The following is a 24880-nucleotide window of genomic DNA, read 5'->3' on the forward strand; positions in this document are numbered from 1 at the left end:
TCTGTTCAGACACTCAATTTGCTGGAAGGGCAGAGGAAGCCGACTGCAATCTGGGAAACTGGAAGATGGCGACACCGAGGAGGAAGACTCGGTGGAACCAGCACAATAAAAGAAAAGGTAAGTAACACCGGTCCTGGGGCCACTAAATGTTTTGGAGCAGGTCAGCGGGGCTTGAGAAGGGACAACGGGGGCTTGGGAAAAGGGGAGAATTTAGTGACATCTGCTTTAATGGCTACCCATCGTCATGCTGGTATTCTTTGGTGATTCTGTCGAATAAGAGTCAGAGCTATTTTTAACGTAGATCAGTTTTGGAGTGGGGTAAGGTAACATATTACAGAGAAGGACAAGCAGATCTTACATGCTACCACTCACCTTTTTGTGTCATCCAAAGGTATGTCTGTTTTTGTTTGGTCAGAAAATGCCTATCAAAGTAAACATGATAAAATGCACTGCATCAAATATAATTATTTATAAAGCTGGATAGATAAACACTCTCTCTTTCCGTATTAGATACATATTTGGATCATACATGCATTATCTCTCCAGAAAAGACAGACAATACCTTGCCTTAGATGACTGACACATTCAAATAAATCCCCCCCCCCCCTCCTCTCTCTCTAGATCAGACACACACTTCCTTTCTTGGGATCAGATAAAGGTTTCCTCTGTCTGAACTGGATACATGTTTACTCTCTCTGGATAAGACTCACACTTGATCTCTGGATAAGACGCACACTTGCTCTCTGGATAAGACGCACACTCCCTCTCTCTGGTACAGATACACACACTCCCTCTCTCTAGATCTTACTCACAATTCTCCTCTCTGGACTAAGTACACACTTCTCTTCTCTAGATTAGACACACAGTCCCTCTCTGGATCAGACTCACACTCCCTCTCTCTGGATCAGACACACACTCCCTCTCTCTGGATCAGACGCACACTCCCTCTCTCTGGATCAGACGCACACTCCCTCTCTCTGGATCAGACGCACACTCCCTCTCTCTGGATCAGACGCACACTCCCTCTCTCTGGATCAGACGCACACTCCCTCTCTCTGGATCAGACGCACACTCCCTCTCTCTGGATCAGACGCACACTCCCTCTCTCTGGATCAGACGCACACTCCCTCTCTCTGGATCAGACGCACACTCCCTCTCTCTGGATCAGACGCACACTCCCTCTCTCTGGATCAGACGCACACTCCCTCTCTCTGGATCAGACGCACACTCCCTCTCTCTGGATCAGACGCACACTCCCGCTCTCTGGATCAGACGCACACTCCCTCTCTCTGGATCAGACGCACACTCCCTCTCTCTGGATCAGACGCACACTCCCTCTCTCTGGATCAGACGCACACTCCCTCTCTCTGGATCAGACGCACACTCCCTCTCTCTGGATCAGACGCACACTCCCTCTCTCTGGATCAGACGCACACTCCCTCTCTCTGGATCAGACGCACACTCCCTCTCTCTGGATCAGACGCACACTCCCGCTCTCTGGATCAGACGCACACTCCCGCTCTCTGGATCAGACGCACACTCCCTCTCTCTGGATTAGACACACACTCCCTCTCTCTGGATCAGACACACACTCCCTCTCTCTGGATCAGACACACACTCCCTCTCTCTGGATCAGACACACACTCCCTCTCTCTGGGTCAGACGCACTCTCTCTCTCTGGATCAGACACACACTCCCTCTCTCTGGATCAGACACACACTCCCTCTCTCTGGGTCAGACGCACTCTCTCTCTCTGGGTCAGACGCACTCTCTCTCTCTCTGGATCAGACACACACTCCCTCTCTCTGGGTCAGATGCACTCTCTCTCTCTCTCTCTGGGTCAGACGCACTCTCGCTCTCTCTCCGTTAGTTAGACACTTCCTCACCTCACCGTGGATTCCTGTGTAAGTAATAAAGGAGCTTTCCATCACCACCGTATCCAAGTAATTATCAATTTCCAGAGACTGCTGGTCGAAGAACGAGAGGGACTGCTTGACACAGGTCTGGAAGAGAGAGGGATGCAGTCAATGAGTGAGATACTGACAGAACACATATATAACCAGTCCAGGAAGCAGGAAAGTGACCTGTCGCTCTCTTACCTTGCTACGAGCCCGTCTGAACAGGAAAAGAATGACAATATAGATAGGATATACCACAATGCTGGTCACCATCCCTGCAGCCACGGAATCCCCATTGAATGGGACATAATTTGATACAGGGCCATCCCTATGGCACAAATAGAGGGAGATCAGTTTCACCTCAATATCATAGGAACAAGACTTTTAATTGTATATCGTATTCTTAAACATAGCAGAACACGTCTAGAATCAGTAATGGCTGTACTATAAAAGACAGATAAAAACGGGGGAACTTAATTGCTACAGTGAGGCAAAAGAAAATTGGTTGTAAAGCGAACATTGTTCGAAATCATAAAGCCCTTAAAAAAATTTAACCCCTGTAAACATCAATTCGGGAAATATAACAATACTTAATATAAAACTATGGAGGACAAGATTAAAGGGACACTGTGGTCACCAGAACCACTACAGCTCAATGCAGTGTGATCTGGTGTCTATGGCCTGCCAGAGAAAAGGCAGGGTTTACATTGCTGCCTGATGGCACCTCTAAGTGCAGTCACACAAATGGCCACTAGAGGTGCTTCATGCATGGAGACACTACAGAGATGCATAGTTTCAATACATATCTATGAGGAGATGCTGATTGGTGCAGCACAGCATTTTGCCATGCATGCGCAATAGCCTATCAATGGGAAAGCATTGGATTGGTTGAGATCATGAAGATTGTTGATCTCAGCCTTGGAGGTGGAGTTAGCCGGCGCGGCAGGGGAGAAAATGTGAGTAAAAATCACTAGAGGGGAGCCGATCAGCTTAACAGCCACTTCAGGACTATAGTGTCAGGAGTACATGTTTGTAGTCCTGACACTATAGTGTTCCTTTAAGACTATACATTTACCAGCTGACATGTCTCTAGCTGAAATCCAGATTAGTGAGATAGTGAGAGGATCCTGTAAGGTCCTGGTCGAGAAAAGACCTTTCTCAGTTCAGATCTCCACGGCTATGGGCAATGAAAGGGGGAAGTTGGAATCTGATTGGCCGGCTTTTAAAACAAGTCATCAACCCTATATTGCCAATTTGTACATAAAGTAATGATCTAAATATACACAAATATGGATTTGAATAATTGTATATATCCTACTTCTTTCGTGAGAATTCAGACAATTAACGACTATTTTCTATGTGTTAAATAAAGCACAATACTCACCCATAATTTTTGTCTCTTACTACTCCGTACCACACAGAATTTGAACAGAGAAAGAGGAAAATGAGCAGAGCACAGCACGTGGCCCTCTGAACACGTGTAAAACGACTGCGCGGGGGGCGGTCCCACATAGAGAGCCAGACGTGTTTCTCAGAAATGCCACGCTGCAACTCAGCCGTGAAGATTCGAGAAAACCTTTTAAGCTCAGTCTCACCTGAAGGGAAGCAATAGGATTGTAATTAATTGTTTACGATTGGGTTTTCTGTGTCAGCAGGATTGTTTTAAGACAGATTTACAAGATTTCTCATAATACTTACTGGCGGCAAAAATTTCTCTTTCGACCCTGCGGCCACTGTCCTCCTGACCTACTGACAACCAGTCATTCACCAAAAAGAAGAAGTTCTTGTTGTTCTGGAGATCACGAATAATGACATGCTGGACATACCAGGATGGACTAAGACCTGCAAACGACACATGAAGTATATGTAAAATAAATAAGAAAAACTCATTCCCACATTTAGTATAGAATCCTTCAGACACATTCTCGCACCTCGGGTCAGACAGTTAGTCTCTATGGTCTTCCTGGCTTCACTCCCTGTACAGAAACAATGAAAATACCATAGAGACTAACTGTCTGTTTTCAAACACTGTCTGACCCAAGGTGTATGTATATGGCTGAATGATCCTGCCATATACTAAAGGTAGGGATGAGGTGTTTGTTTGTTTTTTTAATATATGTCATTTAAAAAAAATCTGTTTCCTTTGAAAACTTGGTGAAAGGAATATTATATTAAAAAATATTTTGAGTTCACAGTTGTCCCTTAAAGCAGATCAGTCATGTTTTAATTTTTTAATGACAAAGGTCCATTTTCCTGAATGCAGTCTCAGAATTTGTACTAGCGCTCAAGTGTTTATTTCCTCCTCCTTTTTTCTCACACGTCAGTCACTATGTGTAACTCAAGTGTTGACTGACCGCAAGCTGATTTCAGCCGTCAGTCAAGTTGGACAACACGGAAAACCGATCGACAGTACCGCAGCATTGCCAAAAAGAGAGGACACCATTCATGTATTTACACAACAATAAAAAAAAGTAGATAGCATTTGAAAACTTGAATTAAAGAAAAGAAACAAAGAAACTACACCAGTGAATATTTATATATTGGCAAGATTTTGAATAAATCAAACATTGACCTTAATATTTGTCTAGCTACATACTTCATTTAAACGTTTAGGACTATTTTCCTTCACCAGAACTCCTCCAAAATTAATTACCTACTAATTATCTATTACCTCCTTACACTCACTCCTTGTTAAATTTCTGCTAAATAACTTTGCTAATTGTATAACTGAAGGGTCACTTGGCTAATACTATCTGTTATCTATGTAATGTGAGCATCAATCAAAAAAGGGATAACAACCACTTACTCATCCCATCCACTGATTGGGGCTATACGATATGCTAAGATTTTTGGAGCCTGAAGTAGTTTTCTCTGATTAGCAATTAAATATACCTTCTCCTAGATATCTATGCATAGCAATGCGATCACACTATATACAATGTCAGCCACACTTTAGCACTGTGGATACATTATTTATAACAGCAGGTGGCAGTAGTGCACTATCTTTAAGACAGGGGTTTATTGACTTACTCAGCATTGTTAAGAACTGACAATTGCTGAGAATTGCCCGTCAGACCCACACAGCCTAATAAGAAAATACTCAGTCTCGGCTATGTATTTATCTATGGAGAGAAATCGATACAGACGAGTTAGCCAGACTGACAGATGAATAGATTTGTTTTGATATTGATTTCTTCGTACTGTGCACAATTACAGTATTTATTACACTGTCCATAGTAAGATGGTTCCTAAACATGATGGGTTTAAACCAGGGGCATTGCTAAGTTCTAAAACATCTTGGGGCTTTTAAAAAACCCTTTTCTCTAAGCTAAGCATCAATGCAATACTTTGCATTCGTTGGCACCTTGTATAAATTGATAAAACACTATGTGCACAGTGTTGTTACACTTAGGGGTTCAATTGAGGAAACTAGTTAAGTGATAATCTCGAATTATAACTTTTAATATTTTGTAGTTATTCTCACAGTTTTTGTTTTAGTTGGAATAACAAGTACCTCAAAAGTTGAAGGGGCATCGTTTTTAGACGAATACTAGAAATGATCCCCATTTGTTGATGCATTATATAATTAATGCATGACAAAATGATAAAATAAATGCCATGTACAGTTTTTGAAGCTTCTGCAGTTGCACAAGCAATACTAAGACCAAGAAAAGACTCTACCAATCAGAAGCCTCTCATTGTGAGTCTATGGGGCTGGATTTTATCCCAAAAGGCTGTGGTTTTGGTGCTCTCTGAAAACCAGAAAGGGGAGTTAGGGACTTTTGTTTTATGTGTCCACCCAGCAGGTGAAGGAAAAGGTTTAATTTCCTCGTATTGTGTCAGAGGTGATATAGCATGTTTATAGCTGCAGTATTGTTTGCAGCCATAAAACACTATGTGCACAGTGACAGGCAGCTAGCTACACCGTAACATGCAATTATCGTCAGTTGCGACGAGTAATTAAAGCTTTGACAAGATCTGGGGATGAAGAAGGGATTTAGCCTCTAATGCCACCTCCTAACAACGCATGGGTCAAACATGGAACGATCTCCATGATACAATGAAGCCCAAAGAAGAGATCAACTGTAACATGAACCCCGGGATTCAATAAGTCCATTCCACACCAACATTTTACTCTTTGATTAGTTGGTGAAGGAACTGTCCCCCTCAACAACAATGTCATTCAGTGGAGACCTTGAAATTGCAAAGTATCTGGAGCCATCGAGCAATATAATTCGGGGCGTTAAAAGGGAGCAAGAGGAGAGAGATTACACTTTTTGTCCCTTTCATTAAAATGTCCCGTGTGCAGTAACAATTGTCCATTAACAGGTGTTACTTTCTGTGAATACGAGGGTATATATTATATATGCCAAATCAAAACTGGGCAACTAGTTATCTGAAGTTTTTATTGGACTGCGACTCCAAGTATCCTGTGAGATGGCAACAACTACCTCAGTTGGACAGCAATCCTGTTACTATACCTTTGTTGTCGTGCCACAGTCGGATTTTCCACACATTGCCCAAGCTCTTCTCGGTGGCAATCTGAAAGATGTCCACACTGTTTCTATGGAAGGTGTTTTCTCCATCAAGATGTCTATGGCCACTTTTGTTATCCACCCCGTATAAGCTAATACCGACATGGGCAGTAGTACCTGAGAAGACAAGAACAAAGAGCACGTTAAGATAAGGTTATACGTCATCTGAATATTGGTGTTCTTAAAGAGGACATGTCTATCATATCTATAGCTATAAGATACGTGGACTCACCAGATCCTCGACCCCACCCTGTCTTCACCAGGAGCTCGTATTTGTAGAATCCAGACTTCCCACAGAATGGAATGACTCCAGCCTTGTTTACATCGAGAAGATCCAGTTTGTGGACAATAATGGTGGAAATGCAGTAGGTGACAAAGCAAACTGCGCAGGTGAGAAGCACTATGTAATTTAGACCAGGAGGAGCAGGCTGTGGATAAAGAGTTGTGAGCGAGGTTAAATGATACTCAAACTTTTATTTCTCAATTACCTACATATAGCACAGGTTTCCATATTCCTTCTGCAAAGAGGACATAACTCCTCAACAGACGCAATAAGCAACATGACAACACTGCATCACTGCAAAGTTGATGGTGCGGAAATTTCTAAGAGTAACTTATAACTGTAGTTATTTGTAAAAAAAAATAAAAAATAGAACAACAAAGCTCTCAATCAGGCAGCTGGAAATCATCATTTTTGGTCGTCTAATTTTCAAATTTATCTTACTTCTCCTGGCTTGATCCGGACGTTGCATGCACAGATGGGAAGGATTTCTCGGCCTTTCATGGAGAGTGAATTGAGGCTTGTAACCAAGCATGTGTGGGCTCTACCAACTGCTGAACACAGCCTGGTTCACAGAACTTTGAATCGCGCTTGGTATAAACTGATCGCAGCCATGATATTATAGATGGAACTGAAGTTGTGGATACAATGCTTACACCATAAATCCCTGCTCAACAGAGGTTTGTGGAATAAGCTCAGACCCCGTAGACCAGAATAGGAGCCTCCTGACTGGTGGAGATGTTTCTTGGTGCTCCTGAGGTCTGCCTGAATCTGCAGTCTGCCTCTCAAGCAGTCTCCAATATAACTATTTTTAGGCATCTGAGATTCAAAACTTTAGACTTTAATAAGTCGCAAGTGAAGCTCTTCTCTCCTCTGATTCCATCATGTCTTTATATGCATTGTCCGTGCTGCCTATTTATTACAGAATTAACTAGTGATAACAATGTATACTGAGGAGCCACCTGATTGAAAGACTTAGATCACATCATGTTAATGCACACAATATTACACACTTGTGAATCATGCTACAACAGGCAAGTGAGTGCTCTGCACATAATAAAAGATGGTACAAGATTCTACAAATATTTGCTGGAGAAAGCTGTTCAATTAGCTTAATTGTTTACTCACTGGGTGGATAAAGTGGACAGAATGTCGCGGGACAAACAAGCTAGCACCAAAAGCCGTAAGATGTTGGGTAAGACACACCGCTCGGTCCGGACGTGTGTCCTCCAGTGGTACAACTCCCTCTGTCTTCCACTTCATCTCATTCTCATCAAAGTATTGGCACAGCGAGGTGTACAAACCCAACGTAACTTCCACCGGCGACCACGTGAAATGGTTAGTGATGTTTAGGAAGTAGTGTCTGGTCAGGTTGCCAACACTGCTGGGAGAGAAAAGAGTATTTTAATGTTGGCCAGTCGAAGCCGAACTCACAATGGTCAGCATTTGCAATAAGCTTATAAGCATTTAAGAAGTTTATAACAAGCAAATCAGTTACAGTGTTACTTACACTTAGGGGTTCAATTGAGGAAACTAGTTAAGTGATAACTTAAAATAATTATAACTTTTAATATTCTGTAGTTATTCTCACAGTTTTTGTTTTAGTTGGAATAACAAGTACCTCAAAAGTGACGGGGGCCTTCATTTGAAGGGGCATAGTTTTTAGACGAATACTAGAAATGATCCCCATTTGTTGATGCATTATATAATTAATGCATGACAAAATGATAAAATAAATGCCATATACAGTTTTTGAAGCTTCTGCAGTTGCACAAGCAATACTAAGACCAAGAAAAGACTCTACCAATCAGAAGCCTCTCATTGTGGGTCTATGGGGCTGGATTTTATCCCAAAAGGCTGTGGTTTTGGTGCTCCCTGAAAACCAGAAAGGGGAGTTAGGGACTTTTGTTTTATGTGTCCACCCAGCAGGTGAAGGAAAAGGTTTAATTTCCTTGTATTGTGTCACAGGTGATGTAGCATGTTTATAGCTGCAGTCAGGGCCGTCTTTAATTTTGATTGGACCCTGGGCAAGCATTTACTTGGGCCCCCCTGACTACATATAGATACACACAAATACACTACCTGACGCACATGCAGATACACACTGACCGCATATAGATACACACAAGAACATACAGATACACACAGACACTGACACACACATACAGATACAAACACTTACATACATGCAGATACAAAAGGTACACACACACTGACACACATTCAGACACACATGCAGATATACAGATACAAACACTGACACATACAGATACACACACACAAACGGACAACATACAGATACAGAGACACATTCTGACAGACGTACTGACACAGACAGCCATACTGAAACACACATACACAAAGACATACAGATACACTGACAGACATACTGGCACATATACACACAGACAGATGGACATACTGAAACACACATACACTGACAGACATATTGACAAACACAGACATACAGAACCACACGGACATTGACAGACTCACACATAGACATTCTGTCACACATACACACAGACAGACATACTGAAACACATACACACAGACACTGACAGACATACACACATACAGACATTTTGACACTCACAGACAGCCATACTGAAACACACAGCCACACAGACATACTGACACACTGACAGACATTCTGGCACACATACACACAGACAGACATACTGAAACACACATACACACAGATAGACATACATATATACTGACACACACACACACACACACACTCAGACATTCATGTAAAATTTGATAACCACCCTCCAGTTTCTTACCTTTTCCTGGATGGTGGATTCCCTGGGGTCCAGTGGGCTGGCTGGGGTGGCTGGGAATTAAGCTCTCACTCTCTCCCGGCCTGGCCCCCTTCTGAGCAGCTGGTCCTCCTTCCTCCCGCGCGGTTCCGGTTTCTGTGGGAGGAAGTGACGCGCGGCGGTCACTTCCTCCCAGACGGCTGCCGAAAAGCAAGGGCCCGGTCGCGCTGTTAAAGCGCCACAGCGCCCGACCGGGCCCCAGCTGACACAGGCCCACCGGGTGGCCCTAAGTGCATGGGCCACCCGATGGACCCCCATAGTTTGCGGGCCGGGGCAAACGGAGCAGCTGTCTTGGGCCCCCCAGCAGGGACAGGGCCCGGGGCAGCTGCCCCGTTTGCCCCGCGTTAAAGACGGCCCTGGCTGCAGTATTGTTTGCAGCCATAAAACAGTATGTGCACAGTGAAAGGCAGCTAGCTACACCGTAACATGCAATTATCGTCAGTTGCGACGAGTAATTAAAGCTTTGAGTATCTTTTTCAAAATCTTCATTGCAAAAAAAAATGCGCAATAACAATAAGGTAAAATGTATCAAAAAGAAACTGTAACACATTTTTAAATATATATAAACATGCTGTGTGTTGGAAAGGCTCCTACGGCCAACAAGGGGAATAGAACACACAAAGGACCATCCAAGGGAGAAAAACATGGTCACCGTTTCAGATGTGCATCTTTTTTCCTTCCTCTCCCTGCAGTGCTCATCACAAGCTTTCTCTTTATATCAAATAACACCATTTCTAAAATGACTGTCCCTTAATAAACCAGTCGTTCTAAGGTTAACTCTTGGATTGCTGGGATTCTCTTACGTGGGGGGAATGAAGAACGTGTAGGTCTTATGATCCGAGCTTGCATTGGCGTTCATCCCAATCTGCCTCATGTCGGTGTAGTTATTCTGGTCAGGGTGACCAGATTCATGGAGGTAGACAGTGATGTACGCTTCAGGTTCACTGCTTATGTACCGGCCTATGTGGGAAAGAAGAAAATGTTATCATCTGATAGGCCAGACAAAAGATATCACTGGAACAAGTCACGAGAGGAAGCACCCTCTGTAGTGAGTCTGTACACACCTACAACCCAATAAAAGATACACTTTTAGCATTTAGATGCTAATTATATTACAATTGGTTTCATCTCACTTAAAGGAACACTTTAGCGTTAGTAATACAAGCCGGTATTCCTAACGCTTTAGAGTTCTCCTTTATATTTCTATTTAGGGGCCCCCTTAAAGCTAAATAAAAGCTGTGTGAGATTGAGTCCCTGCAGCCGCTTGATCTAACTCCCAGGAAATCCTGCTGACACTGGTACCAATACTTCCCATACAGGAGGACTGGGGATAACAATCGCATGCACAGTCAGGGCTGCATTCCATACGGACAACAGCCACTAGAGGTGGATTCAACCCAGTAATGTAAGCACTGCTCTATCTACTAAATGGCAATGGTTTACATTCCAGGATTAAACTAAAGGGTCACTGCACCAAGACCACTTCATTGAGAGGAAGTGGTCTAGGTGCCTTTAGCGGTGCTTTAACCTTTTGATGTTTTTTTTTGATGGGTGAAAAGATGACAGAGAATTTCAAAAACAGAAAAGCACTCACTATCCTTCACATCGTAGGTAACCTGTAGGTGCAGCCCTGCATTCCAATTACTGCTTTCAGCCTCTAATTCCACCTTCACGGAACGTCGGCTTTCGACCAAAGTCACCCCAGCTGTGATATTGCCCACTCCAGTGTTATTTGCCACACTGACTGTAATGGCCTTTTCCGAATCCAAACTTTCTACAATGATCTGGCTCCCATTGCTGGTCTGGAACGCCATGGATGCCACTTTCGTAGACACGGTGTAGTTACTAATGAAACCAAAAGGGTAGGGGTTGGAGTCCACCTGGAACATAACCTGGATGATGTCTGTCTGGTCGCTGAAGGTGCTATTGAAGCTCTGTGGGATGAAGAACTGGCAGCCTGTTCTGTTACTGTAGCAGAGCAAGTTGAAAGGGTCAGACCGTTTGCCCCAAGCTAGGATCTCCCCTCCTTGCAAGGTAAGAGGCTCCTCGTTCAACACCCGTGATTTCATAAGGATCCTCATCAGATCAGAAGAAAGATTATAGGCTTTGGATGCCACTGCTGGGTTGTTAAGACCACCACACAGCTTCCCTTCTTTATAGTTAGGCGGCCTGGTGTTTACCAAATGAATGACATCTCCTGGAAAGAAGATAAGGTCTACTGTTAGTTTCCTTCCACCAGTCACAGATGTAAAGGTGAGATTTTTAGCCTGTTCCTCTAGTAGCACCAATGGGTTAGGATTACTTAATCCTTGGAACAGAAATGGGAAGTCACAAAAATTCTGGACCATGTATTCAATACTAAAGACTCTTTGGAGAATCACTAGACAATAATATATTGTGATAAGTTGGCTTATTATCCCTTAAGTAATATACAAGAAAACAAGAAAAATGAAATAATTTACATTAGTGATAAAGTGATACCATTACAATAAAAGTTACAATAAAAGAGAAAAACAATAAAGCCTATAGAGTTGTTCCTTTAAGACCCTCTCTATGATGGAAAGTCATCGTAATTCTATAGATGATCCTTGCTGTGGGTACTTAACATTCTAAAAGTATATTCTTGATAGACCTTATGCTGATGCCTTCACGGATCCTCATAAGTTTGCAGGAGACTGGCAAAGGGATTCAACAGACTGGATAAACGTTAGTTAAATTAATTCAAAAGGCAGAGGTGTGTTTCTTCTGCAGGAACAATCTAGGCATGAAGTCAGCATCCACTATTCTTTGAAAGATAATGCATAGCTTGGCAGGAGTGTTTATCAGCCAAAACGTTATATCACAGGGTTACAGAACAAAATGTGTCTCACAAATGATGATGAATCACTCTCATATCTGCTGAAAGACCTTTACAGTGCCGTTGTTATAAATCTCTCTCCTCAGGGAGCGCGGAGAGGGCTCATAACTCAAAAGAAGCATTTTTTATGCCCTGTTTCACATTTTAGGTCACTGACATTATTTAGAGCACCGTATATCACTGTAAGTAACTGGCTATCACGCTGAGGCTGAAATTTCTGGGCTCGTAATTATTACAGGTCACCCAGCAGCCTTAGATAAAACATCTGCCTATTCTTAGAGCATGTATATTAAAGAAGACATGTCACTTATATGAAAGTCCTAACCCCTAATAAACGCAACGCAAGAATTTACTAGGGTGAGACTACATCGGAGGCTTGCTTAACAACACTTGCACGTCAAGGGCAAACTAATCACCCCAGGTTGTTAAGGGCATTCCCACATTTCACTGGAAAACTTTAGCAAACTATTGATTTGTGCCACCGTTAGAAAAGTGATAATGACATTTTAAAGAACTATTTATAATCAAAGCAAAACTATATCAATTCTTGGGCAAAGAACTGTGTTTGTAGTAATTTGTTAAAGAACGTTCCGTTCTATATCTGTGATATAAGGGTGGTGGAACACTATCATAGTCTTCTTCTAGATAATATAGTGGTAAATCAATATCCTGTACACCAAGAACATGTTTGCACCTCAAATGGCCTACCCATGATATTAAGGATGTTGTCTGCGATTGTGGTAGGTGTCATCATCCCTTGAGTGGTCTCATTCTGCAAGATGGACATCATATCTTCTAACTTGTCCAGAGTTTTACGCTGACAAGCTGCACAGGTTCGCTCGTTGCTGACCACCTGGAGACAATGCACATGGAAAGAAGTGGAGCTCAAAGTCAGTAAAATACATTCTAGGAACATTTAACACCCTCTCTAAAAGGGATATGAACACGTGAATGGTCCTTAATTTAAAGTGAATTTCAAATTTCAGCAAAAATAGTAAAAATTGAACAATTCTCTAAATTAGTAGTTTCTTTAGTTCAGCTATTTTGAAATGAAACGTAAAATTCACTTTGAATTCACATTTTAGTTAATTATCCTGTTAATGTCCTCAGTTCCGAGAGAGATAAGAATCGTAAGATTAACGTCTTCATCTGAGTTCACAGTAAATTCTTCTACGTAGTACAATAGGAGTCTTTAGACGAACCATCCTCTGCAGTTAGAACTGGGATTACATGCTGTAGCAAGCTGCAAGAAGTGCCCATTCTAAACATAGATTTTTCACCAGTTTCATGCTCGATCACCCGAAAAAAACTGTATGGAGGACAGTGGCCACAGATGGCGATGGTTAAAGGGACACTATAGTCACCAGAACAACTACAGCTCAATGTAGTTGTTCTGGTGAGTATAATAGCTCCCTATGGTAAAGCATTGGATTGGCTCAAAATCGGCCATATTGATGATATCACAAAGGGGGCGGCGCTGCAAATAAGGTGAGTTTTAAACTTTTATAGGGGGGCTAAGGGGGAGCAAGCCACCTAAATGGTGGGTTTACCACTATAGGGTCAGGAATACATGTTTGTGTTCCTGACCCTATAGTGATCCTTTAAGTAATGCTTAGGCCTACCGTTGACAGTGACATTGTTGAGGTATTTTTAAAGCCGACATAGAATGGGTGTGTGACATGCTTAGTTCTGTATTTGTTGCTCTCACCTCTTCTAGTTGGTTAAAAGCACCCAAAACGGACTATTATAAACAAACAACTGTTCCAAAACATTGTAGTATTAAACACAAAATTGTACAGATGTTTTTTTTTTTTTTAATGCTCTGCTGATTTATATAAAGGTCATTACAGGTGATACGTCCACTCTAACCAGACTCATGGAAAAATTCCAAATGATGACTCACTTGAAATGGCGTTACACGGCAAAGCTTTCCCTGATTAACAATTGCGCGTCTTACCGTACACTGCGCCAACGCAGCTGAGATTTGCCGTATATCATCCACAGTGTTCACTTTCAGTGCTATTAAAGTGTCTGTGATGTTCCTTCTCACGAGGCCCAGGTCTGGCTCAATTTGTTCCCCGTTTTCACTCATCATTGCTTCATGCTGAAGGGGAGATATAAACAAAACTCACAAGTTGTCTGTTTACTTAAATCAAATGTTTAACTTGGCTATCGTCGTACTTTTATAAATAATTATTTAATAACCTTACATGTTGCCAGTACTCGAAATAACGATAAATCTCTTCAAAAGTATTCTGATTGTGTCATTCAATGTTTCCACAAAAAGAAACTAACATCATTTTATTTACCTCTTCAAATAATATTATATACATATTTTAATGTTCATGTAATTGTCCAAAAACGGATATAAAGATTAGACACCTTTGACTGAGGGTATTTAAATACTTGAGCTACAAGTTTGCAAACTACGTTTCCCAGATGCCTCTGCCAGCCCACCTTAACCATTGAGATGCTTTGTTTCACTATCCCTTTCTCAGACAGTTATATTTCATTAGAGATTCCCATGATGCACAGCCTGCTATAAACAACTAGCCAGGGTTCCATAAAGAAAATTCAGCCATTGTAAGGTTCCGCTGTGTGTATGATAGATGTTACACAGTTTATAGGGAAGGTTGTTTTACCTCATTGACGACAGTAATGAGGGCCAGTGAATACTCTGTCACGTGCTGAGGGTCTCCCTGCTTCATTAAGCCGTGCAGGGTGGTCTCTGTGAGGTTATGTAGCCAGTGAGCGAGGCTGGGGAAACCATCAGGGACTTCGGGCATTCTGACAATCTGAGTCCTATACAGGGGCAGACACACAGAACAATTAATTATTTCAGACCAAATTGAGAATAAACATATTTTTCAATATGTAACGTATTGCTGAGCCACATTTCTAACACTTAAACAGCCCAGGTCAGTAATGGCTAACCTTTGGCACTCCGTTTTATTAGACTACCTACTATACGATGTTCAGCCAGCCTTTAAAAACATAATAATGTACAACTCCTCTTTGTGAAGGATTATGGGACAAATGAAGATTAAAACACTCTCCCATGGTACTATAGAAAAACATATCATTCTGATTATTTTATAAATTATCTCTTTGTTTTGTTCTGGTTTACTCACTAAACCCAGGATTGGGTGTAGATTTGGAAAAAGATAGATATCCCTGTGGTAGCATCCTAGACAACGTATGGTAAATTAAAATAGAGGATCATAAAACCTTTTATTCTGTGAAAGGCACAGATGGGCCTAGTGCACACCTTTGGCAATTAAATACTTAAGTATTACTAAGTTACATCCAAAACAAACTAGAGTAATCTCTCCCCTCAGGGGTTGGACCTTGTAGTCAGTGGGAGGAGCTAACATAATTGCTCATTTTCTCCTGTCCCTAGCGGAGCCATATGATATAACACTCCAGCAATGACAATCGAGCTTGCAATGTTTTCAGAGTACATTTAGGGTTTTTAGTAGCTGACTGATGTCTTACAGAGTCATCACCATAAACCATTGTAGCAAATCCTGTACTTATGGGATCAAAATTATCAAAACTGTCATGTGTGGATGGCCTTTGCTGGCCAGTGCATTCACATAGTATTTTACTCAGGTTCCATTTTTTAAAGCATTAGGAAAAATTCTAAATATTTAAGTTTGCTTCCAAGCGCCACCTACTGGTTCAAGGCTATAGCTGCTGCTCCTTGCTGATCTTGCACCAACACGGATATGTATACGGTGAAGTTTGACTTATAGAAACCGACAGGCAGGAAGGTGGTGTGCTCCGATTTACTGCCTTTATACACCCAGAACTCGTCACAGTGTGCGGTGCGGCAACGTGTCACTAAAAGACTGAACACTAGGGACGCTCCCACGTCCTCTGTATCTCTCCATCCTGCAGCCACAAGAATATCACAGTTAGTATAGAAAGGGGTTTGTTTAAATACTAGAATTTATAAACAAAACATCATATTTATATTTAACACAACATTTATAACAATGATAATAAGCTTGGGGCCCCAGATGTTTTCACATCTCCCATAATGCTTAGCCAGTTCATAGGAGTGAAGGAAAGCTCATCATGGTGATCTGGGTACCATTTACGGACTTAAAAAATAAATAACTAAACAGTCATTAAGGGTCTGTCTTCAGATAATTTGCTTTTGCTGGAAATTCCACAGTTAGTAGATTTAATGTAATTTAATGTAATACAAGTAATATGATCGATCACCAGTGGCTTGTCCGGAGTATTTTAGTTTATAAATACTTTCCCAAGGCTTCTGCACTTCTATGCTGCACTCTGCCCATAAAAAAAATGTACATTTTTATTTAAAAAAAAATAGTAACACTGTGTTAAAAATCAGTTCAAATGGAAAGTGTGTCTCTTTTGTTTTTTTTGTTTTTTAAACATATGATCAGATTTTTTTTTAAAGGGATATACATTCACAAATATTTCATGTCTGTGCACACACGGCATTCAAGGACCATTATCCCCCAACACAAAGACGACGAAGACGTCCCTGCGGTCTTAGTAAGGTTTTGCTATATTCACACACTGTATACCGATACTTTGTGCCTGAAATACATTCTGACCTGTGCAGTCAAACTGGATCTTGGTGGACAGGGCATGAATGGTCTCATTCGGGAAGATTCTACAACTGCCACCAAATGGAGGTCTGTTGGGAAGAAGGTCTATGGACGCGAATCCTTCTTCCTCCATGGTGGGGTCGCTGACGTGAAGAGTAAACGTGTAGCCCTCCCCATCCTTTAGTGCTCCCTGCCTCAGCACTAAGTTCATTTCACGGTCTCCGGTCGTTGTAGTGCTCAAATCCAAAGTGAGAGACTTGTTCCCAAAGCTCTGAGCCGTCCATCTCTGCAATTAAACAGATTTATGAGCCGCACGAAAACGGACAAACACAACATACTAAAAAGATTTTTTATTTTTTTTAAAATTAATGAAAAATATAAAAAAAAGTAAATGCCACAGGCACCTTTAAGTTCATAGAGCCCACTTTAGATGGGAGGCAGGATTGACTATTCGATTTAATATTTTTGGGAAAATGTTAAAAATTATTTTTTGAAAATATTAAGCTATAAAAAAAAAAAAACACATTAATATAAATAATCAAAAATTTAGAATACCGTAAGTTTATCCAAAAATATTAAATAATTTGAAAAGCTTTTCCGATACATTAAATCGAGGCCTAAGGTTGTGTTTTTCTTTGCCTAAAATTTGAAATCCCTGCCTATTCCCTGTTTATGAATAGCTATTAAACACAATCTATTGACCATTTAACTGGTAACGTGTCTCTTATTTCTGTACGGGGCAGGGGATGGGGGGTTCTACTGCAGCACTGAGAGGGCATCCTAAGGTGACTCAGGCAATACTAGACAAGTCCTCTCTGTGTTACCCAAGAATGACAGAGTTTGTAGAGATCACACTAACGTAAAACAATACAGAAGTTCTGCAGGGAGACTGTGGGTCTTCTTCATTGAACAAGGAGTAGTCAAGTATTAATCGGTAGCATGGGAAATTTACAACTGCTGATCACAGTTTTAGATGTATTTTTAGTTCATTAGAATTCACAGATTTGCCACCGACTGCTACAATATAATAACAGTCAAACAAATTAACATTCCCAGCAGCCATTGCAACAGATGATAGATCCATGGCTTTCAGAATCTGCATTTTTGTGATAGAAGTCACCGTGTAGGGACATGTCACGGATACTAGCGGTCAGCATGTTGGTCAATGTATAAAGTCCAGTGATCCACATACACCTTTAATAACAAATTTGGGCCTCACAGCCAGCTTACCCCGGACCTGGAGTCATCCAGACAATTACTGCAGCTTCCTTCCAGATAAACGTATGAACTGGCGCTGACCTCGTACACCGACTGCGCTTTGCACGACACGCACTTCAGAGACACAATCGGTACACTTCCCTTTTTTATCAATACCTGGCACGAGAAAGAATGAAAGTTGTCATTGTAAGTACCTTTTTTTTTTTTAAAGATATGTGCAAATATTTCTATAGAGTTCTGAATTGACAAGGAAATAGCCTGAAAAATATATTAACAGCATTGTTAATAATCTATAAAGTTGCACTTTAAGCATCATAAATGGGTATGAACTCAGGGTATGGGCATAAAATAAACTCAGCCCTGAGCGCTATGCCCTGGCTCTGTCTCACACTTTATAACGAGAAAGTGTAATAACTACATTATCCAAGCTGCTTTAGAAGGTGCAGTCTGCAGTAGTGAGAAAAGCCACGTTTTTATGCCACGACACTTCAAAATAGTGTGACAGAAAACCAGGGAACAGTGCTAATAGAGACACAGCATGACTACACTATGCTATAATGGCTATAGGGCCTACGATGCTCTCGTAGTTATCTCCAAATAGATGGAACAAGGCCAACGAGCAGTGGTTTGCAGTAGTCAAGGCAGGAGAAAATCAGAGTCTGAGCAAACACTTTGCCTTAATCAGGTGATAGGAAGGGGCTGATACAAGCTATGTTTTAAGATGGATATGGCAGGATTTAGAGAGTAATTGGAGGTGTGAACCGTACAGAAGCACTGAATCAGTGGACATTGTGATAGCACTGTGGACCTGAAGGATGACTGACACTATAAATGCACGAATTAAGCATGAAAGAAAGGATTTACCTTCTGGGAGTAAGGGATCATCCAAGTAAGACAGAGGAGAAGAAGAAGTTGAAATGAATAAGGAGTGAAGGATAGCGATCAAAGGCAGACAGGTAAACATCAGCCTAAAGGATGGAGAGATAGACAGATCGATAGATAGACAGACAGAGAGGTAAGTTGAGAAATAATTCTATTTCATTTATTTTCAAACCATACTTCCCTGTGTAAGTTAAACCAAATCCATTTCCCATACGGTTTAACAAAATTCTTGGTTACTGAATAACCTCATTTGTATTGAGGTCAGGGTCCACAATAGCAACGGCAGGAGAGGAAACACTTTCATTTGAAGTATTTGTGCTGATACATTTTTTTTGCCAACTTACAATATCCCATATCACCATTGCATGGGGAGCATAACACACAGGAAAATGTGTTTTCAATACAAAACATTGTAATCAGAGCTACACGCCTATGCTGTTTGGGATCTGTATGAGCTACTGAATCTGTATCTTGCATATAATATTCATCAGCATTTTCTGTAGCACTTTCTTGCTAAACAGTGAGTTTGAGGAGCTGAAGTGCGTGTGCAACCATGATATACATTGTAGTTGATCTAAATCTCCCAAGTCACTAATCGACTTGACTTATTGCACGGTTTAGTAGATGAAGCCCAAGAAACATGATTTTCATACCTCTGGTATAATCATCTCGTTGTGTAATCTCTAATTTAACTGTGCTAACATTTTACAACAATGCTACATATGGAAAAATGTTTGACACAACATTCTTGAGTTTCCGTTATACATTCGCAAAATAATTTTATTTTTGTATTTGTATTCACATTTTGTATCACACAGCCTGGTTACAATGCTGCCGCCCATCCCATGTGTTCCCTATTAAGGGTTAATAAGTATATAGGGGTGTATATAAAAAATACCCCTCTCTGTCTCATTAGATATATCTTTGCCAGAAGCTCAATGAAGCAGGGTGAAGGGTCAGTGTTAGGACCCGCTTAGGGGGGTCTGCCTTGACGTTGGCAGGCGGGCATTCCCTCCAATGGCCATTGGAGTAACTAAATGACCTCCATTTGTATAAATATACATACGGATTAAGGAGAGAGCGCAGGTAACATTTTCTTTTGTTTTTACTATATGCATTGGAGCTAATGTGTACTGTGGTCATTGCTGCCGCCCAGGAGTGATGGGAGTGAGCGCAGGACTTTTCTTTTTGTATTTGCATTCACTTTTTGTATCACACAGCCTGGTTACAATGCTGCCACCCATCCCATCTGTTCCCTATTAAGGGTTAACAAGTATATAAACCTTTAGAGATATTTTTGCCAGAAGCTCAAGGAAGCACGGTAAAGGGTCAGAGTAGGACCCGTCTAGGGGGGTCTGCCTTGACGTTGGCAAGCTGGCATTCCCTCCAGTGGCCATTGGAGTAACTAAATGTAACCATTTGTTTTAATATACATAGGGATTAAGGAGAGAGTGCAGGTAACTTTTTTTCTTTGGTTTTTACTATTCGCAAAATAAGACACCTTGTTAGTAAAAAAAACAAAAAGGTCCGCTTTTCCAATGAAGAAAATTAATTGGCATTAATATGAAGACTAATGCAAGAGTTTTCCCAGGAGAGAAATACCTTTTAAATAAGCGTATCTATTGAAATTTTTGGTGCACTTAGTCATTTACAGTGAATGGACAAGGAGAAAGTTTAGACAAGGTATGTTGCAGGTAAGTGCGTGGGTTTGAAGGTAGGTGATCAGAAGAAATCCCAGCTGAACAACTGCCTTTATTATTAGAAAAAAACTGTATGGAATATGGGCAGAAAAAAACCACAAAGGACTGCTAGATGCAAAACACAGTTCAGGATTTTAATCGCGATTACTAACCGTTTGATTAGTAGATTCAGGAGGCCGCCCCGATTTACTGATACTCAGATAAAAAGTATATTCCACTCCGGCTTGGAGTACAGATTTAGGGATGGTCACTATACCAGATTCTGGAGCAAAGTTAGAGCAGTAGCCAGTGGACACGGAGTTCTAGAATAGAAGCAGAAAAGAGTGTATATGAGATTTGAACTACAATATTTTCTTCAACATTCTGACTGCAGGTTAATAAAGTAATCATTCGGGAGAACTGCTTGCAAGAGCTGTCGTTCTGATAGAAATACAGGCCAAAGGCGAGAGTTTAACTGCCAGCTTCGTCAGCCTTCAACGTAAGTGTTTGTCAAATAAAACAGTAGAGGGTGAGAAATGACTAGACTTGTGCCAAAATCCTTTTCAGCTAGTACGAACAACTCAAATTTCTTTTAACCTATGCCAGAATCAATTGATCCTTCCGGTATTTACTGGTTGAGTCGTATTCAATGAATAAGACTCGGTAGGTAAATCCCGGACAGATCGATTCATTTGGGTGCAGGTTAATGGGAATCTGATTAGTTTGTACCCGCTGAAAAGAATTTGTGCACAAGTCTAGAAAAACTGGATTTATTTACAAAACATTAAACTGCAGTTAAAAAAGGTACTAATGAAGCCCGTTATGACAGCCCAATTGCTGGGAGGCTACACTTTCTGTTCAACCTCGCTAATTGTAAGTGATACCAAAAGAACGGCACAATAAAGAATGGATTTCTCTGGAGGTCCCACTAGGGGGTTGTCTTCAGCAGGGCACCATAACTATGGGTGGTTTATGTAAAGCAAGGGCTAACATTTTGAAATCATTTTCATACTAATTCTCAGTATAGGTCAAATTAGTTTCAACGAGAAATGAGACATTTCGGTTTTCGCAATAAAATTGTAATTGCACGAATTCTTTATTCTGTTCTTTCATGTATCTCAATAGGTTATCATTACTGGTTACAAACTTTGTGAATTGCAATTAATAATTAGTTTGGTGATACCCAGAAAGACGCACTTGTGAGACTAAGATGGAAAGATAAATAAAGTGAAAGGTGAGTGGAGTGCAGTGAGAGAACTAAGTGCAGGCAAGCCTCTGTGAGGAGGTCACTCCAACCACAAATATATATACCAAAAAACAGAAAACACACGGCGCCACAATCACTATATCGGCAATATAAAATGGGGGTCAAAAAGAGATATGGTAACAAAAATAGGAGTTAAAAAAATAGCAAGAATTTATTGATAATGTATCCACAATTAATAGCACAAAACATGTGCAATAAAATATATATAAATAAAAAGAGAGTTTATTTTTAACTCTCTTTTTGCTCTTAATTTTATGACATTATGCTCTCATTTTTTGGTTATCCTTTTCAAAAAGGAATATTTATGTGAAAGATTGCTTTCGAGTTCCTGAAGACCTTTTTATGGATCTGGATGTCCTTATATTTTATGTTCCTACTATGTATTGTTATATTTTATTTTTATATTTACTTTCTATGGTTTTAGGTCACATATGCCTTTACTACTGATGTATATTCTGATGACCACCAATTAATGTACTCTGTATGTTTTATGTTGTCTATTGGAAATATAAATAGATTGTTTTCCATTCAACACATTTATTTACATACACTTCTGGATCTGTACCTCTTTTAACGCCATATATCTATATATATATATATATATATTTTTTTTTTTTCCCATGATTTTTTCTCTTTTTCCACATTTTTTTCTATATATTTTTTCATATCCTCTCCACTTATCAGCACTATTTATTTTATCCTGATAGTAATGAATGTTAGGGGTCAGCTGGGGGGTAGGCAGGTAGTGTACACACATACCGCATTAGTTTTGGACATTTTTATTGTAGAACGTCCTTTTTGCGGCTGTGTAGATTGTCAATAAAGATATCCTGCGTTCCAGCGTGGTTGCACATGCGCGGGCCGATCACGCGTGCGTCATGACGTATGACGACGCATGTGACGCGGCCCGCGCATGGGGAACGACTGCACAGACCGGCGGATTCAAAAGGGAAGAAGATTTTGAAGAGAGAAGAAGCTCCTGAGGAAGTCGCAAGACGAAACGCGTTGAGCATACTTTGTGACCCTGCAGTTTGGTATCAGCGGTTTTATTTACATATATGCTGTTTTTTATTGTCTGTGCAATATTTTGCCTTTAGTTCATTTGAACTTCCAAGTGGTTTATTCTGTGCACCTTATTTTCTATCTCCACTTGCACTAGCACTTTGTCCATCCAGTCCAGTATTGTGTTATGTTAAGCTGCTGTACCTAAGGGTCTCTGGCCTATTGTGGCCTTTTTATTTATATATATTTTATTGCACGATTTGTGCTATTAATTGTGGATACACTGTTATCAATAAATTCTTGCTATTTTTATAACTCCTATTTTTGTTTCCATATCTCTTTTTGACCCCCATTTTATATTGCCGATATAGTGATTGTGGCGCCCTGTGTTTTCTGTTTTTTGGTTTAAGATGGAAAGATGCCATGATGTAAAAGTTATCTACGTAATGTACACCTGCATCTCAAATGTGGCTTTGTAGCATAGACCAATGACGGGGTTCGTTCGCCATCTGTGTGTCACCCAATACTCTCAAACGTCAATGTTGTAAACATATATCTGTGATGCACCCATGCCAAATAAAAAAAAAAACTTAACATGAAAACAAAATTGCAGAGAATTAGAAAAAGAGAATCACACTATTTTAGTCCAATTTTTAAAATAAATAAATAAATAATAACATGCATTTCTCTTCCCAAACTCCCAAAATTCACAGTTTAGTTAATACACTGTATTCACAGTGTGTACACTGTAATTAGTCAAAGACAACAGTCGTCATGTGGCAGATGTATTGCCACAGCTGCTTAAATACTCTCTGTGTCCCTTGAAAATTAGAGGGTTTTTGATAAATGTAAAAATGTGTATTTTTGTAGACAAGACCCATTTCAGTCTCACAATGAAGAAAAAAAACACTGCTGATGTTAAAGGCCTGGATATTTATAGACGTCTTTTTTGCCAAGCATTTTTACGCTGGCAAATAATATTTTATAGATATATATATATACACTATATTGAAATTAAAATATAAATGACAAAGAAATACATTAATACCCAAATCTCACCTTGGTGCAAGTCCATTTATACTTCAGTGGTGTTTGCACATTTTCCTCCAGGTTTGGGTCATATGACTTTTCTCCATCCAAAATGAGATCCCGGCTATTGGACCAAACACGGTAAGATCCACCATCAATTATGGGCACAAGTTTGCTTGGTGCCATGGTTACATTGGCAAAGCTGCTTCTAGATAGAGGTGTACTACCAAAAGACACAGAAAACACAAAACAGTAGTCTCCAATGTCTAGTGCCAGCTTGGGGATTACCAACTGTGGCCTGCTTACATCAACATTTTGAATGTCAACTTTGTCAGACTCTTGGTAGTGAAGGCAGCTTGATGTTCGGTATATCATCCAAAGATGTTCAGTTTGGTAGCTGATGCATCCACGCAGGTTAATCTCAGCCTCAATATAATTCCTCTGGGACCTCTTCATGATGACTTGAGATGGCAGGGCAAGCTGTACTACAGGTTCCTCACACTCTAAGACACGAGTGGTGACCGTCATTTTAGTACTCCAAAAGCTGATTGCATTGGATGCATTAACCTCCACAAGATAATCTCCTGGCGCTTGATAGGAATGATCAGTAGATGTTGTATAGGTCACCAGAACAGGAGAATTGTCTCCAAACATCCAATGCAAGATAACATCTGAAGGACTTGGCTTCACAGTGGCTTCAAAGGTGACACTTCTGTTAACATATGCACTTACTGGTTTCAGATAAAGCCCTACAATCATCTCTTGAACTCTAATAATTTTTGTGATGTTCTGACTCCCCAAGTCATTTGAAGCACTCAGGTG

The 24880-nt window shown here is 40.6% G+C and overlaps 1 protein-coding gene across 1 annotated transcript in view; it reads right to left on the bottom strand.

Moving 5' to 3' along the window:
• Positions 1–24880, bottom strand: part of PKD1 (polycystin 1, transient receptor potential channel interacting) — a 132868-nt gene that overhangs the window by 16858 nt on the left and 91130 nt on the right. The window contains exons 14-31 of the mRNA XM_063430475.1: positions 24089–24880; positions 20934–21083; positions 18212–18355; positions 16988–17267; positions 16073–16289; positions 15038–15197; positions 14353–14499; positions 13104–13248; positions 11133–11735; positions 10342–10498; positions 7842–8094; positions 6666–6861; positions 6380–6550; positions 3597–3740; positions 3283–3493; positions 2100–2226; positions 1887–2003; positions 373–422 (exon numbers count right to left, since the gene is read on the bottom strand). The exon at positions 24089–24880 is cut by the window's right edge and continues 2828 nt beyond it. Coding sequence (XP_063286545.1) covers positions 373–422; positions 1887–2003; positions 2100–2226; positions 3283–3493; positions 3597–3740; positions 6380–6550; positions 6666–6861; positions 7842–8094; positions 10342–10498; positions 11133–11735; positions 13104–13248; positions 14353–14499; positions 15038–15197; positions 16073–16289; positions 16988–17267; positions 18212–18355; positions 20934–21083; positions 24089–24880 — 4064 coding nt within the window. The remainder of the gene's footprint in view (positions 1–372; positions 423–1886; positions 2004–2099; positions 2227–3282; positions 3494–3596; positions 3741–6379; positions 6551–6665; positions 6862–7841; positions 8095–10341; positions 10499–11132; positions 11736–13103; positions 13249–14352; positions 14500–15037; positions 15198–16072; positions 16290–16987; positions 17268–18211; positions 18356–20933; positions 21084–24088) is intronic.

This window comes from Pelobates fuscus, chromosome 8, assembly GCF_036172605.1.
Source record: "Pelobates fuscus isolate aPelFus1 chromosome 8, aPelFus1.pri, whole genome shotgun sequence".
NCBI classification, from domain to species: domain Eukaryota; kingdom Metazoa; phylum Chordata; class Amphibia; order Anura; family Pelobatidae; genus Pelobates; species Pelobates fuscus.